At 35.6% G+C, this 18,460-nt stretch overlaps 1 protein-coding gene across 3 annotated transcripts in view; it reads right to left on the reverse strand.

The window, feature by feature from the left end:
• The window catches only part of TRIP4 (thyroid hormone receptor interactor 4), a 52,739-nt gene that overhangs the window by 12,751 nt on the left and 21,528 nt on the right, over positions 1 to 18,460 (reverse strand). For all 3 annotated transcript variants that reach the window (XM_044665352.1, XM_044665350.1, XM_044665351.1), the window contains exons 9-11: positions 15,036 to 15,223; positions 10,859 to 10,983; positions 7,284 to 7,375 (exon numbers count right to left, since the gene is read on the reverse strand). In XM_044665352.1, the coding sequence (XP_044521287.1) occupies positions 7,284 to 7,375; positions 10,859 to 10,983; positions 15,036 to 15,223 (405 nt within the window). The remainder of the gene's footprint in view (positions 1 to 7,283; positions 7,376 to 10,858; positions 10,984 to 15,035; positions 15,224 to 18,460) is intronic.

Here is an 18,460-nt window from a genome sequence, read left to right on the forward strand (position 1 = left end):
AAAAGAAGTCATTACTTTTCTTTTCCCTCCTAACCAATTCCTCTTCCTAACTGTCCCAATTTTTTTCTGTTAAGGACACCATCCCTGTTACCTAGGCTCACAATCTTAAGAGTTATCCTCTTCACTCTCTCTCATCTCCAATTATAAATTATTTGCTATATTTTATCAATTCTATCTTCACAACATCTCTTTTACCTATCACCTGATCTATGAAATCAGCCATTCCTATAGTTCGGGCCTTTTTACCTTTCATCTTTTGACCTTTAATACCCTCATAACTGATCTCTCCCTATTTCAAGCCTCTCCTCTTTTTGATCCATCCCCTACACCAGGGGTCGGCAACCATTTTGGCCATGAGAGCCATAACCGCCACATATTTTAAAATGTAATTTCATGAGAGCCGTACAGTGCTCACAGTGTGCGCTCCTGTAACAGCACCTGAAAAAAAATTGACTGTATGGCTCCTACAGAAAGAGCCATATCTGGCCCTCAAAAGAGCCAGATATGGCTGGAGAGCCATACATTGCCAACCCCTGCCCTGCACCAATGATGGCAAACCTTTTAGAGATGGAGTGCCAGGCCCCACCCTCCACCACATGCTGGATGTGCCTTGCCTCCCCTTACCCTACCCAGGGGAGGGAGAAAGTGCCTCATTGGGCTGATGGACGGGTATGTGGGTATGTGTGTGTGTGTGAAGTGAGGAACGTCCTTAGTGAGTGTAGAGAGAGGGAAGGGACTGACCCAAGCACTCCTCCAGCTCTGCTGCCTGTGAGCTGCTAACCTTACCAACCCTGTGCACTCCCAGAGGGCCAGGGAGAAGGGGGGAGGTGGTGAAAAAATGTCATCAGGCAAGGTGGAGAGGGGGAAGGGAGCAGGCTCCACCAAAGTCCCTCTTCCTTTCTAGTAACAAACTCTGAGGATGAGGAGTGGGGAGGGAGGTTGGCTGCAGGCCCAGAGAGAGTGCTCTGCATGCTACCTTTGGCACCCATGCCATAGGTTCGTCATCACTGCTCTACACTGTGCCATCGTTATGTTTCCAAGGAAGTAGTCTAACCATGCTCATTAGACTCCAGGGGCTCCCTATTTTATCTAGGGTCAAATACAAATTCCTGTTTGGCATCTCACAACCAGGCTCCAACTTCCCTTTCCACTCCAATTAAATATACTCCCTTTCACACACTCTGTTGTCCAACCCAGTTAGCCTTCATACACATGACACTTTGTCCCTGCACAATCTGTACCCTTTTCCTGGCACCTCTTAGAACCCCTAAGTTCTTTCAAAGCTCAGCTGAAACCTAGCCTACTACACAAGGCTCTTCTCCACAACTACTAACTACCTCCATTACACTGTATTTATTTTGTATAAATAGATAAATATTGTTTCCCCTAAAATAATGTGAACTTTTATTTTTGCCTTTGTAGTTCCATAGCACATAGTCCCACTGGCACACAGAAGTTATTTAATAAATATTTATTGACTGATTAATGAAAACTGCAAAAAAACTGTTCTCTTATGTTGTCCTAAAGATTTCAAGTTCTTTCTGAGTAATGAAACTGATAAAAGCTGTTACTTGAATCACAAATTAGAATGTATAAACCCCAAGTAGTTCAATGCAGCTTCCTCTAAACTGAACTACATAGGGTATGGAGGACACTTGTAACCTTAATTAAATAAAATCTTAACACCTTGGTTTACTTATCTATAAAACAGAAATTTAAGTTAACTTAATGGAGCAATGAAAAACTACACATTAATTTAATATTCTTTAGATAAAAGCAAACTGCTATGGAATGTTAGTATTATATTTCACCTCTCTCAAGAATAAACACAATAGGCAAAATTGGGACATTAATGCATTGTTGGTGGAGTTGTGAAGTGATCCAACCATTCTGGAGGGCAATTTGTACTATGCCCAAAGGACTATAAAACTATGCATATCTTTTGATCTGGTAATACCACTACTGGGTCTGTATCCCAAAGAGATAATAAAGGGGAAAGGATCTACTTGTACAAAAATATTTATAGTACCTCTTTTCGTAGTGGCAAAGAGTTAGAAATTGAGGGGATACCCATCAATTGAAGAAAGGCTAAACAAATTGTAATACATGTTGGTGATGGAATACTGTTGTGCTAGAAGAAATGATAAGCAAGATGATTTCATAAAAAGCTGGAAAGATCTGCAGGAACTGATGCAGAATGGGGAGAACATTGTACATAATAACAACAATACTGAATGATGATTATCTGTGAAAACTTGGCTACTCTCAGCAATCTGGGACAATCCTGAAGGATTTATGACTTCCAGAGAAAGACCTGCTGGAATTGTCTTTCATCAGTGTATTTATGGTTTTATTTTGGGGTTAGGTTATGTATGAGTTTGCTCTTACAACAATGACCAATAAGGAAATGTGTTTTACATGACAATAAAAATGTAAATTAAGGGGGGAAAAGAATAAACACAGTAGGGGCAGCTAGTAGCACATTGGATTGAGAACCAGACATGGAGTTCATTGGACCTGGGTTCAAAACTGATCTCAGACACTTCCTAGCCATGTGATCCTGGGCAAATTAATTAATCTCAATTGCCTAGTCCTTCTGCCTTGGAATCAATACTCAGTATTCATTCTAAGACAGAAGGTAAGGGCTTAAGAAAATCAATAAAAACAATGGTAACACTATGGTTTTTTGATACCTAAAAAATATAGTTGGGGGAGGCAACTAGGTGGCTCAGTAAATTTAGAGTCAGGCCCAGAGACAGGAAGTCCCAAGTTAAAATCTGGCCTTGGATATTTCCTAGTTATGTGATCCTGGGTAAGTTACTTAATCCCCACTGCCTAGCCCTTACCACTCTTCTGCCTTGGAAGATTCTAGGACAGAAAGGTTAAAAAAAACATATAAAGATGGGTTATCCTTGAGTCACATTCAAAAGTTCCCAATGAATGCAAAAGATCTTTCCACAAAGGGGCTTTTGCTGACATACACTGTCTTCAGCTCATACTTTCCAGACACTGCCTTTATACTTCCTTTGGATTTCCAGATCTATATACTGAGAAGTCTTTTTAACAAAGAAGAAGAGATCTTTTCATATATTTCTATAGATACAGGGATCTGGTATCTAGTTTTGCCAAGGTAGAGTATGGTTTTCCTTCTTCTATTAATTTGTTCCTTAGTCCCATTCTGGTGCCCTGATCTAAAACTTACTTTTATAAAAACCTTAGTCCAGTCATAGGAAGATGATTTCTTGAAGCTTGAATGTTGCAGAAAGGAATCCAAATAATAATCTTTTTCTTCTCTGAACAATTGTATTTCTCCTACTGCCTTCATAGTGATAGCATAAAAATATTTAGTAGCAGGATCAACTTAGCATAGATCTGAAATCTTTATTATACTAGCCAGAAGGAAGAATAGACTAAGGTCAGCAGCAGGCAAAAGAAAAATGGCTTCAGTTCAGAAGTAATAGAATAATCAATGATACTTGAGATTTCAGACAGATCAGATTGACCACTAAATGTAATGATAAAAATAGCACATACAAATATATACACAGAAACAAAAGCCACGAACCCAGTTTTTTGTTTGAAAGCCTGTTAGGTCTGGACTATTCTGTGTGAGGAGAGAGCTCTGCTCCCAACCACAGCTGCTAATGGTTATGGATTTGGCAATCAAAATGTCTTTTGTTAAAAAAAAAAAAGTTAACTGCCTTACTATTGAGGTTACAAACCAAAGCCTTGATGCATTGTTGCAGTCAACATCCTCCCTGCTGTTTTTGAGAGCTTACATCTGCTGTTGGCAGATAAAATGCTGGCAAACAACATAGGTTTCTTCTAGGGGAATGCAAGAGAAGCTTTACTAGATAGCCATCCTTTCCCTTTCTCTCCACAGTCAAGCCCTTAAGGTCTTTCTGTTTCATTCCTACCCTAGCTTGGGTTGAGCACTTGCCACCTTTGAGAAGCCTGGAGGGATTCCTTCTGGCATGGAACAACCATGCCAGCCACATTACCCATGGGGTATGAAAGGCAGATATGTTCTCAGCCTGGGGAGAAACATTTTATACACACATTTTAAAAGCCACTTACCCAGTATAGCCACACTTGACTTTAAAACTTCCACTAATAAAATCTCTCCTTGGATTTTAGGGAACTCAGACGATCACATTATGCCAAATAGCAGTTAATGTGTACAATATTTTAACTTATCTAGGAAAGGCCAAGGCCACAAGATAGGGAAATAAATCACAGTGCTGGTCTGAGGAAAGGAAAACTAAGCACTAAAAAGAAAGGAGAACTGACCAGAGTCATATAATATGTTATTCACAGATTGTTTAAAATTCCTGCCTTGGTAATGGTATATAATAATAATAATAATAATAATAATAATAATAACAACAACAACAACTGGTAACGTTTATAATAGCATTCTAGGCTTTGTTTATAATAGCATTCTAGGCTTTGTAAGTTGTTTTACATAAATTATCTCATTTGATCCTCACAAATAACTCTGTGAAGTAGGTTTTAAAAGGATTATTAACCCAAGATAATGAAAATGAGTAAATAGTAACAGAGGAGGAAATTAAGGCATAGAGAGCCTAAAAGACTTGCCCACAGTCAGAAACTTGTGTGAGGTAGAATTTGAATAAAGATATTTACTGAATGCTATTTCTACTATAATGGTGCATTGCAGAAATGTTTACAACAGTGTCACAAAATATAGTAGTGAAAAATGAGACTTAAAAAAAATGTTTTTAAACCCTTACCTTCCATTTTAGAATCAATACTATGTATTGGTTCTAAGGCAAAAGAGTGGTAAGGGCCAGGCAGTGGGGATTAAGTGACTTGCCCAGGATTACACAGGAAAATTGGGACTTTTAAGGCAGTTGGGAACAGAAGGTTTAGGATATAAATTCTTAAGGGCTCCTTCTTCTTTCTCAGTTACTGAAATAAAAGAGAGAGCATAACAGGCCTGGACTAATCTTCTAGTCTAATAGACTACCTGACACCCCCTGCTTTCCCAGAAGGAATAATACTACTAAAAGAAACTAGTATTTGCCATCAATACCCTAAGGAACATTATCCAAATAGACCCAATTTGGCCATCTAGATGATCTTAGCAAGTCACAAAGGACAAATAAAAGATCCAAAGCTAGACCTTAAAAAAAAGAGTCAAGAACTTTACCCTATAAGGAAATCCAGAATAAGACTAATATCAGCTCCAAATACATTCAAGTATTACATTCAATTACAGAGGAAAAAAAGTGGAAAATTGACACTGGGAATGTAGGTACTTATTTCTGATAATGAAAAAGACTATAAGTTTCTAGCAATTTGGTAAAACACTAAAAATCAAGGGAATTCATAAGGAGAGATGCCAGTTTCTACAGCTGGAAACAGATGGGAGAATTGCTGCAGGTCCAGAGGTGACTCAAAGAGCTTTTAGAGAGAAAATATTATAGAATCTAAAGATGATGAAAAATGCTGATCTCATTGGGCACTTCTAGGAGCCAAATGCTCTGTTATTATTTGATATTTCCATTACTCCAAAAGTACTTTATACTACTGAATCCAAATCTTCCACCCCTTCCTGGCTGATTTAAAGAGGCTAGAAAAACAAAAACAAAAACTGGTAGATATGATCTTATGCCTATTAGGGTGATTTGAGAGAAAGAAAGCAGCTACTCCAAATATAAAAATCTATTCATTGTCTCTGTCTCTCTCTCTCTCTCTGTGTCTCTCTCTCTCTTTGTCTGTCTCTCTAACATACATGTTAGCATCAGAAATCTGATGCTTCTCTTAAAATGTAAATTGGGATGGCACAATATTAAAAGAATTCACACAAAGATATTAAAGACTTTCCTCTTTACTTGAGAGAATAGAAACAATGAAAAAGTGAGATAAAATCATAGAAAAGGAACTTGTAATAGGCATGAGGGATAAGGGGGAGATATGAAGACAAATTGTGTTTACTTCACAATTTTGCCTGGAGCTTGGCCCCAGCATTTAATGGAAAGAGTACAGATAGGACAGAGAATCAATAACTGATTGTGTAGGTATATATGAATATACCATTTACACACAAAAAGGGTGAAGGAAGTAGGGTGAGGGAAAGAGACATTATCATCAAACAAAAAGAAAAGGCATGGATGCTTTAGAAAAAACAATATTTTAGAGTTGTAAAGAAAGTAGTTTTTATCTTTTAAATAGATGGGAGGAGAAGGCAAAGAATATAAAAAGATAGGAAATAAGATAACAATAAGCAAAAGAAAAAAAGCCTGGAAATGGGAAAAGTTCCATTGAGAATTATTCAGGTAAAGAATGTTTCCTTATGAGTGATAATAGAAACTATAAAAATATCCAGAAAGCTAGATCATTAGGAAAGGTCCAGGGATGAATTTTCCCACCTTGGATTTCTTCAAGGATGTTAATTTATAAACACTGAGATTCTAGATTTTAAGACTTTATCCTAAACGTCTTCGGCTCCCTCTGCTGTTCATAAATGTCCTAATTTAGTTAGGTCAGACTACAGATCAAAGAACATAAAATTTCAAATTAAGGCTGACTTAAAATATATTGGTTCCAAACATAAATCTCTGGCTAGGAATGCTTGCCCCAAGAAGATAAACAATTACATTTTATTTTCCAGTAAGTTAATCAATCTGACAGTCAGATCCTTCTTTCTAACAAAAAGAAAAATAATTTTAAGGATTGATTCTTAAAGAGGGGTTGAAAAGGAAAGTCTGGCCACATTTGTTGCTAAGATTTGGGTAGCAACATTTTTTTCCCCTCCTTTTATGGGAAATCTCCAGGTACAGATGTTCATAATGTTCCTTTCTCAACAATGTAGTCCTTCTGCATACCAGGAAGAAAATAATATATATTTAAGTTTTTTCTCAGTTCTTGCTTTGTTTTTTTATTCCCCAACATTTCTTTATCATAAGCCTCTCCATATCTGTCTAAATTACAGTTGATATTATCTAAGAGATTCTGAGCAAGAATAGATCTTAGATTATCTGTCCACCCAAATCATTCCCTCCCCTTTTCCTCTTCTCATTTTACAGATGAGGTAAAACATAAGCTCTAAAGAGATTAAATGATTTGTCAAGGAAACAAGTGAGTAACAGTTCCAGGATTTAAGCCAGGTTCTCTGACTCCAACTGTAGTGTTCTTTTCATTTTTCACTATATATTCCAATGATATTCTGTGATAAAATATTTTCAGGTTAGCTCTATCAGTACATTTTTTCAGGAAACAGACCAAATATCTTCCCATATAAGTATCCCTCCACTCACCTGTTCCTTAAATTGCTCCTGAGACAAGCAATCATCCAGATCCACACAACCAAGTAGACATCCTGATGGATAATCACTGGGAAATTCCAAATCTGATTCAAGAATAACAAAAACAATTAGATAAAATTCCCTCTTCTCTAACAGTGTCCTTCAGAAAACTCTTTTAAATTGTGAGCAGAAAACTTTTCCTTTGTTAGTGCCTTACTTTGGAGATTCGGGGAATCTAGTGAAATTTTTACTTGGTACAACTTTTTTTTTTAAAAGAAAATTTGGCAAGTTCCTGATTCTATCTACTAAACACATGCAGAGCTAGCAATGTTTTTCCTTTTTAATTTTTTAAACATTTGTATTAATATCTTTTGTTTTCACATTATTTATATTTTCTAATATATTTTTCCCCTCCACCCTTCCCAAAGAGCTATAAAGAGAAAAAATGTTCAGTTAAACCATCCAACAACATATGGAAGAAGTCTAATACTATGTTCAGTATTCCACTCAAAGTCTCCCACATCTCTACACAGAAGAAGTGCCTTCTCCTAGGTCTCCTTTGGGTAAGCCTTGGTCATTATTTTACAGCATTCATTTCTGATTATTTTGTGGTAGTTCTTTCAATTTTCATTGCTGTGGTCACTGTATACACTGTTTTGCATTAGGTCAGTTGTGGGATCCTTGATCACTATACCTTGGTTTCCTCATCTACAACAAAATAGATTGGATTTCATAGCTTTTAAGGTCCCTTCCAGCTCCAAATAGATGGTTCTAAGTATTCCAATACTTCTCTGTATTCCTTGTGTTTGTTGCCTACCACAGGCAATACTGCCTACAGTACAGTCCTCTTCTATTACATTTATGTGCCACAAATTCCTTAGTCTTCAATTGTTTGTAGTTTTTTTTACTACAAAAAGTGCTGTCATAAATTTTTTTTAATTTATGGAACTTTTATACTTATTGACCTCACTGGAGTATATGACTAGCCAATAAAACACTGGATCAAAGGATACAGTCAAGTTAGTCACTTTCTTAGCAAAATTCCAAATTGCTTTTCAAAATGGCTGGATCAATCCACAGCTCCACCAAGAGTACATTAGTGTGCTTGTCTTTCCACATCATTGTTTTTCCTTATAATCCTACTGTCTCACATAGCATTCTAGTCAGATATTGCTGACCCTCCACCAACCCAGCAATAACAAATACTTAATAATTTATGTATTATGAAGATGAGTCTTCAACCTCAAGCAGGTTACATTTTACAATCTCTTTTTTAGCATTTCAAACTTGCTGAATTTTATTCAACCAGAGGCATTCAAATTTTTTTAGTAATGGGCTTTCTGGTTAGAAATCCATTTGTGCAGCCCATATTAATTTTCATTGATGACAATGGTGAAACATTAGCTAGGTTAGTTAGACAAAAATATGAATGCTTTAGCAGTAATATAAAAGTAGTTCAAAAGTTTTCCATGAAGTTTATTTATATTAAAGTTCACAACCAGTGCTAGTCTTTGATCAGATTTGATCAATTCAATGGAAATAATGACATTTAACAAGTTAAATTATTCTTGAGCATTGTTAAATGTATCAAATAAAGGTACATCTAAATTCTGACTCTAGGCCTATTGATAGTAGCTCATGGTCTTGATTTTGGCAATTTCATGAAGGAGAATATACTTTCTGACAGACAGAAGTTCAAATATTAAACACAGAGTTTGGACACAAAGCCAGACATTCTATGCGGTTACAAACTACTTGTCACTAATTGATTAATGCTAAGTAGACAAAAAATTTTTGCTAAAAATCTCAGGCAAACTGCATTTGGCCTGTGGATCAAGTGTTGGATGTATGGTCCTTAGGACAAGTAGAGATTTAGCAAAACAGAAAGGCAGCTGCTATAATTATCAAGAGAGAAATTATTTTTTCTGCTGAAAGAAACCCAAAAAGTCAAACCACTGATTTTTAAAAAATAACTAGTTGTAATAGCACAATGGGACCTATCTTTTTTTTAATTTTTATTTTTAAGACTTATCTTTTAAAGAAAGTATATGATTACAATTGATTTTTAGTAGGTACAGAAATATTGTTATGCATAACTGAACTCTTCCTCTTTTGATTTTTTAACCTGTTTTTCAGTTTAGTCCTGGACCTCTTTTTATTTCTTCAATGATAATGGCAGAGTGGCAGTATAGGTGGGCCATTCTCACCATTTTTAGACCAGCTATAAATAATTTAGCAACTGATACTCTAAATATGAGAGCTTTCTTAAGTGACTGAGTAGACATATTACTAAAAGGGCTGAATCATATAAATCATTATTTTTTTCACTATAAGAAACCAGAGACAAAAGAAAGTTGCAGTTACATAAAAGGACAGGTCAGAGATTCAACCTAGGAGCTGCAAGTGGTGGAAGTGCCTTTATTGTGAATCTAGAGCAAAAAGAAGCATCATTTCCAGAGTTATTTGAGGATCCCATCTGGCCAATGCTCATAAGAAGAATCAGTAAGGTGATTGCCAGAAATCAAGTGCAACAACTGCATCTGTTGCAAAGAAGGACATCAAACAATTCTATAATTACTAATAAAATCCACCAAATTAAGTCAATACATACTTTAATATTACATGACTTTAAAGCAAAGGTGTCTATAGTACAAGAAGGTGAAAAACATAGCACGGGAGTAAAAAAAAAGAGAAGGGCAAAGGTTCGTAGACTAGGGTCATAGATTATACAGAAGTCTCATACTTTCAGAAGAATTAGGGCATAAGACATGGTGATCACCAACTAACGTAATAAAAAATAAAGTTAATTACATTCTAACAAAGAAGAAATTATTAACTGGCAACATAGTAGTAATTTTCAAATCAGCTATCTTGTGTACAAAATGGCCAATGACTTATGAAAGCAAAACCAGAATCAATAATAGACAAGAATAATACAAATGTGTAGCTATGGCATGCAATAGACCTATTTAAATAAGTTGCTGCTGAAAAAATGGGATCTAGACAAAAGAACAAATATCGACATAGGCTATTTACCCTTCCTTAAGGATATTTTAATTTACTTAAATCAATCATCACAAAGTAAAAAAAAACATAGAAAAGAGCCTTAGCCCTTTGTATGAAAGGAAAAGAGTCTGAAAGATCTTAATAGCATTTTCCAGAACCCAAAGCTATAGTATTTGGAAAATTTCACTTGTTATACTACATATACCAATCAACTTTGTCTGTTTGTGGGAGACTTTCCCAGTCCAAAGGATTGTAGTATTCCCAACTAACATTTTACTTTCATATTAAAAAGTTAGGACTATCAGTTTTCTTACATACCAAAAGGATATTCATAGATAACCAAGACTAACATTTATTTCTGAAGCCCAAAAGGAACACTTTAAAGTGTCTTATTTGAAAACTTAACTTATAAAACAGTTGACCTTGATTTGCTGCAATGAAAAGATAAAGTCTATAATACAAATTCTCCATCCATCCATAAAAAAAGCAATGGAAACAAATGAGAGTAAAATGAAAGTAAAGTGAAACAGCTCAATTTAACTAATGGCATCCATCTCTATGACACAAAAGGAAGAAGTTACCTTTTCCAAGAAGAACGCGATATGTAGCCTGCAATTCTGAGATTTCTTGAGGGGAAGGTCTTTTGGCTGTTGCAGCTATCCATAATCTTCCTCTGTGAGATGTATACCAGGTTCTGCCCTCTACCCTAAAAGGGATAAAAAGTGAGCAGAATGGAACTAATTTCCTATTCTATAGAGATTCTACAAGTCTTGAATATAGATTATCTAATTTGATTAAGATTTGTTCAGTTAGAGGCTTCTACAAAGTTTTGAACTGAGATAAAAAACTTGGTATATAAATTTTATCATAACAGGTATAGTTCACAAATACATACTCAGTCCATTCTCATTCTCATTTGTACTCATGGTTTCTTTTATCACCTATTCAGTCTCAAATCACAGTCTTCACATCTTGAACCCTCTTTCACTATACACAAAATAAAAATCCTTCTTCTTGCATATTGTATCCTTCTTTTTTGTATTTTTATGTCATTTTGTATTTTTGTCTTTCAAGTTCTTTTATATAAACATAATTTCTTTAAGTACCTTTCCTACGCCTACCTCCCATGAAACAAATCATATTTTTTAGAGTCCCAGAAAAAGAGAAAAATGTCAGTATACCTAATCAATACATTGAAAAAGTATGAAAATATACGTGATGTACCACTCTAATGGCCCTTGAACTTTTGCAGTGGGAGAAGTGGAGGTATGGGTTCATATCTCTTCTTTCAAACTAGACTTGTTCTTTTTTGCAGTATTCACTTTTGATTAGTTTTAGGGAGATTCTTTCCATTTATAAGGAGGTTCTTTCCATTTATATTGCTGTAGTTATTGTGGTTAGTGTTTTCTTGGCTTGGCTTACTTCACTCTGCAATCAGTTCCTATAGATATTTCCATGTTTCTCTGTATTCATCACACAAAGTATTTCTTACAGCACAGAAATATGCCATCACATTTAAGTACCAAAGTTTGTTAGCCATTTCTCAACTGATGAGCATCTGTCTTATTTCCAATTCTCTGCTACCACAAAAAGTGCTGCTATAAATATTTTAGTATATATGGGGAATTAATTCTCATCAATAGCATTCTTGGGGGATAAGCCTAATAAAAGTATCTCTGAGCTAAAGGGGACAGACATTTTGGTCATTTTATTTGCACTGTTCCAAACTCCTTCCCGAAATTGCTATACTGATTCACAGATCTACTAATAATGCCATAATATGCCTAACTTCCCACAACACCACCAACCATAACTATTTCCATTTTTTTATCATCTTTGCCAATTTGTAGGTTGTAAGATGGAACTCAGGGCTGATTTGCACATCTCTTATTATTAGTGACTTGGAGCATTCTTTCATCTAGTTGTTAATAGTTTGCAATTCTTCTGAGTTGTTTTTTCAAATCCTTTGACCACCTACACTTTGGGGGATAGTTCTTTCATATATATATATAAACACACACACACATATATAGGTATTTATTTATATATATGTAAACATAAAAATGAGTGTGTGCACATATATACACATGTTAATTATTTATATATTTTGAATAACAAAACTTTATAAGAGAAATTTATACGATGATTTTTTGCTCTTCTTTAAACAATGAAAAGCTTACCTCCAGCTGGAAGTTTTTCTAATTATTTCTCTAACATTCTTGCACAATTTCTGAACTAAATCAACTTCCCTCCACCTCCAACTATGCTTGTCATTATTTTATCTAGACTTTTTCTTTATTTGCTCTTTTGAAATATAACCATAAATACATATCATGTCTATTATAGTGCTCAATTCTTGTAGATGTTCAAAAATTTTTTTTGATTACCATGAACATATTCTGCTTAAGGCCGAGAAAAAAGAATGTACTTATTTCTTACTTCATTCATATTCAAACAATTTACTAGTATGAAGGAATCACAAGGATGTTTCTCCTTCACCTTTAACCAAACAGGATGCGATATTTCTTTTTTTTTTTCTTTTTTCTTTTTTTCTTTTTTTTTAACCCTTATCTTCCATCTTGGAGTCAATACTATGTATTGGCTCCAAGGCAGAAGAGTGGTAAGGGTAGGCAATGGGGATCAAGTGACTTGCCCAGGGTCACACAGCTGAGAAGTGGCTGAGGCCAGATTTGAACCTAAGACCTCCCATCTCTAGGGCTGACTCTCATTCCACTGAGCTACCCAGCTGCCCCCAGGGTGAAATATTTCTGACAGTACTGCCCAAACTGTTATTTGATACTATCTTTTGGGATTAGAATTGTTTTTGGTATTCTGCTATTAATAAAGAAAGTTTCTTTGTTTATGCTGTGAATACCAAATAGGGTCAAAGGTTGTCCCTCTAGGCCTGAAAGCACTCAAGGACTATACTCCTCTCAACAAACATGGACAGAGCTATCAGTTTTATTTTTGTGGTATTAGTAATTGTGGCATTGGGTGCTGCTTGTTCTGTTCTTTTCAGTTGTAAAAATTGGCTGAATTAGATCCAAAATAGAATGAAACGTAAACATTCTGCCTTCTTCAGCAAAGAACAAGCTGTTCCATTATTTACAGTGGGAAAGGAAGACACCCACGTTCCAGAGAATGAAATCTGTAGAACAGACTTCTAAGGGCCTAGTTAGTCTGGAAAGCAGATGCAGATCCACCAATCCCTAATACAAAGCAAAGGAAAAATGAAACTTTTAGTCAGATGTATCTCTGGATATGAGATTTCTAAAGGTTTAAAGGAAGGGGCGACAGGGACACTATACCCTAACTTGGCAAGGAGATCATAACCTTTATGTTTTACTCTTATCTTATGATCAGTAAAGTAAAAATTGATCACTCTCACTTTCTGGGAAAGAACTGCTGAGGCAGCATAATGGAAAACTGGATTAAGAATCAAGAGAACTAATCTCTGGTTCCAGATCTGCCACTTACTAGTTGTGTCATCTTGGATATATAATTTAATTTCTGGGTGTTTTTTCAACTGTCAAATGAAGATTAAAAAAAAAACCTTGCCCAAGCAACTTATAGTACCTCTTGCAAAAATAGGATAATAGGGGGCAGCTGAGTAGCTCAGTAGATTGAGAGCCAGGACCAGAGACAGGAAGTCCTAGGTTCAAATATGACCTCAGACACTTCCTAGCTATGTGACCCTGGACAAGTCACTTAACCCTCATTGCCTAGCCCTTAACATTCTTCTGCCTTGAAACTAATACACAGTATTGATTCTAAGGCAGAAGGTAAGGGTTTAAAAAAATGGGATAATGATTATAAAGTGTTTCAATTAAATATTAAGAAAACAGTATATGAAGCCAGTACATCACCAATGAAACCTGACCAAAGAACTCTAATATTCAGGTAAAGAAGGTCAAAACAAACATCAATTTCTGCTAAGTCTGACAGAAGTCAAGGGAAGGCACTTAAACCAAAACTAGCAAAATGAAGGCATTGGACTAGGACCCTTCAATTCTAAATTCTAAATTCTATTATCATATGACATCAGCCTGAAATACCTTAGTCAAACAATAACTTTTGTTTTGTTTTTTAAGGATATTCCAAAGCAGAGAATGTTCTCCTTTTGATTAAAGCAAAAAAAAAAAAAATAGAAAAATTCACAAAATTGAGTCAATTTCTTCTTCTTTTAAAAAACCCTTACCTTCTGTCTTAGAATCTATACTAAGTATTGGTTCCAAGGCAGAAGAGTGGTGAGGGATAAGCAATTGGGATCAAGTGACCTGCCCAGAGTCACACAACTAGGAAACATCAGAAGTTAGATTTGAACCCAGGACTTCCCATATCTAGGTCTGGTTCTCAATCCACTGAGCCACCTAACCGCCTCAAGACAATTTCTTTTTAAAAACAAAAAACTTGAAACCTGAAGTGACAAGAATAAATGTTTACAGTGCTACATTATCATGCTATAAAACTGAAGCCAGGAAAAATAGAATTTTTATGTAAGGATGGAAAGGAGCTGTACTCTACATTCTGCAGAATTTCTCTCCACCTTGGTGGGTTTCATTCTCTCTACTGGGAAAATACAGAGAATAGAACCTAGAACTCACTATATTGTGTTTACATAGTTAGTATGGGAATTAGAGCGCCTCCAAGAGAATTGTGTAATGGACTCTTCTGGGGATCATGAATGGGCTGATGGCAAAAAGCTAGCTCTCAACCAAGGTCAGTATCATGATTACTTTCTCCTGGATACAATATTACCTTTTAATGCCCCTGATAAGCAGTGAAGCCCAGGGTTGATGCATGCTGAGGCACCAGCCATCATCACAGATTTCCTGAAATTCTCGATCCTGTATTCGAAGACGGTTTCTCTCTGAGCTGAGCTCCAGATTAGAATTGGCTGAGAGAAGGGTCTTCCTCTGTGGGGCTGAGCTTGTCTGGTCTACCCACTATAAAAGAAAAGGTGAAAGTGTAAGGTTTAATTTAGTTGCTGGAGGTACAGTACATCTGATGATCTTTTTGTGGGCAAAAAAAAATAATGGAAAATCTAGACACTTGCAGGAAATTCCCAACCAAATCTCAACTCTAATTATAAAAGGGATCACATTGGAAACAATTCCTAGAAATTTCTATCTTATTTTTGCCTAACTAGGATAAAATAAAGATGGAATATATCTAATAGAAGTGCAAGTCTGATATAGATGCCCATCATTAATTTTTCATTTTTTTAAAAACTGCTACCTTCCATCCTGGAGTCAATACTGTGTATTGGCTCCAAAGCAGAAGAGTGGTAAGGGTAGGCATTGGGGGGTCAAGTGACTTGCCCAGGGTCACACAGATGGGAAGTGTCTGAGGCCATATTTGAACCTAGGACCTCCTGTCTCTAAGCCTGACTCTCAATCCACTGAGCTACCCAGCTGCCCCCTTTTTCATTTTTAAGAGCAATGTATTTTACAGAAATGCCTCTGTCAGATGCTAAATGGCATTACAGAAGTTGATATAATCTCTTCGGAAAACAATATGACAATATACAAGAAAATTTATATAGCTGATCATACCTTTTGACCCAATAATGGCACAACTTGGAGAACAGACAAATAAATAGTGGTATAATTAAGAAGATAGAACATTATTACACATAATAAATGTCAAATATGAATGTAAAGAAATGTGAAAAGAATTATATGAAATAATGTAGCATGAAGAAAACAGAATTAGAATGATATACATACTGATAACTACATAAAAATCATAGCCAAAATTCAGGGAAAAATACAAAGAAGAGTTCAAAAAGAAACACAAACTTTGACAAAATAATATTTAAAAAAACTTGTAAATAGTTGACGTTTGTGGCTTTACATATGTGTGTGTGGCCCTTCCTCCTAAAAAAACATTTTAAAATTTTTTATTTTTCTGAATGCTTACATTTGTTCATGAGAACCGTTTAGAATTTTAAAATTATCCCAGAAAAGGTCCCTGATGTATTTCCCTTGCCTCCATAAAGAACAGCACATTTGTATGAAGATCAGGATTGCTGGAACCAATCCCTTTTCATACATATCAAAACAATGAGACTACTGGGTTTTGAGTAATTTTCTCAAAAAGCAAAACCACCTAAATAAAGATTCAACATTCTGGCCCACAAATCTTTTCTTATACACAAAAGCAGAACCACATGCTTACATTATAAATGCTAAAACTAGAAAAAAAATGTAGCAACTTACCATCTGGTCATGCAGGTAGCAATTTAAAAAAACAAAAAAAAATTTCCCCTCATATTGTCAGACCTGTGATAAGACCAACATTAAGTCCAGACAGAAAATAGACCTACAATTCTTTGGTAAAGGGAAAAAACCAAATAAGGGGACTCTCTTTAACAGTATAGGTCAGGGCCTACCTGCTCTACAACTTAGAGTCTTAGAGGGTTGTCTGGGGCACCAAGAAATTAAGTGGCTAGCCCAAGGTTTGTGAAGGAAGTTATTGAGGAGACCTTGATAATGAGGATAGAATCTAAATTCTCATACCCCCTGGGATCAATGGGAAAGCCAGCAATTAAGATAGGGGACAATGAGACAGGGCAAATGTCCCCTGGGCAGCCGGAACATAGGAGGAAGGGCCACATACAAGGTGTCAAAGTGAGTGGGCTGGGAAAAAGTTAGATAAACCCAAGGGGGAGCTGATTTAGGTCTTTCTACTTCTATTCTTAAACAGACTGGTTCCCTACTCTGCTGTGACGAGAATACATAGGCCTATTTGGAATTATGCCCAAAGGACTTTAAAAGAATGCATGTCCTTTGATTCAACAATACCACTACTAGGTTTGTACCCCAAAGAGATTTAAAAATATGTTTGTATAAAAATATTTATAGCCCCATTCTTTGTAGTGGCAAAAAGAGGAGGTGTTCCTCAATTGGGGAATAGCTGAACAAATTGTGGTATATGATGGTAATGGAACACTATTGTGATATAAGAAATGATGAACTGCTTAATTTTTATAAAAACTAGGAAGACCTCCATGAACTGATGCAGAATGAAACAAGCAGAACCAGAAGAACATTTTACATAGTAACTGAAACATTGTGGGACAATCAAATGTAAAAGGCTTTGCTAGTAATAGCAATACAATGATCTAGGACAATCCCGAGGGACTTATGAGAAAGAATGCTATCCACATTGAGAAAAAGAACTGTGGGAGTAGAAACGCAGAAGAAAAAGATATGATCTATCACTTGTTCATAAGGATATAGGATTTGGGGTTTTGGTTTTAAAAGCTTACTCTATTACAAAAATAAATAATATGGAAATAGGATTTGAGTGATAATATATGTATGACCTAGTAGAATTGCTTGTTAGCTCTGGGAGGGGGATGAAAGAGAAGAGGGAGAGAACATGAATCATGTAACCATGAAAAAATACTTTAAAATAAAAAAAAATTTTTTTTTGAAACCCTCACCTTCCATATTATAATCAATACTGGGTATTGGTTCCAAGGCATAAAAGTGGTAAGGGCTAGGACAAAGGGGGTTAAGTGACTTGCCCAGGGTCACACAGCTAAGAAGTATCTGAGGTCACATTTGAACCCAGGACCTCCTATCTCTGGGCCTGGCTCTCAATTCACTGAGCCACCCTGCCCCAAATAATTTTTTTTAAAAAGAAACATTTGAAATATACATATTCTTTGAATGTCTTAAATTTGCCATAGCTCTGTCCTAATTAAGTCAGGAAATGAATAGAAATTGGAATAAAAAAAACTTAGGCAACCATACTCAGAAAATAATTGCTTGAAACATCAAATTTTAAATTTGGGGAGATGGAGGGAGAGAAAACAATATGTCTCCCCAAAAATGTTATAATTAGCATCATATTTTTGCCACAAAATGACTTCATTTTATAGTCCCATATTTTCAATAAATTCTTTGATTTAGGGGGAAAAAAAGAATATATAGACCTTAGCCAGCTAAATGAAGAATGGATCATAATCAGATTAATCTTTCTTTAAGAGAAATATATCTACGACTCTTCTCTCACATCTCTCACCTTCTTATTTTATTAATAAATGCCTAAAACTCTGGCTGAGACTATTTTACTCACAACACATAATATATATCAATAGTAATCCGGGACTTCCTAGTTTCTAGGCCAGCTCCCTATTGATCAAGAAATCAATAACCATTTAAGCCCTTCCT

This window comes from Gracilinanus agilis, chromosome 2, assembly GCF_016433145.1.
Source record: "Gracilinanus agilis isolate LMUSP501 chromosome 2, AgileGrace, whole genome shotgun sequence".
Classification (NCBI taxonomy): domain Eukaryota; kingdom Metazoa; phylum Chordata; class Mammalia; order Didelphimorphia; family Didelphidae; genus Gracilinanus; species Gracilinanus agilis.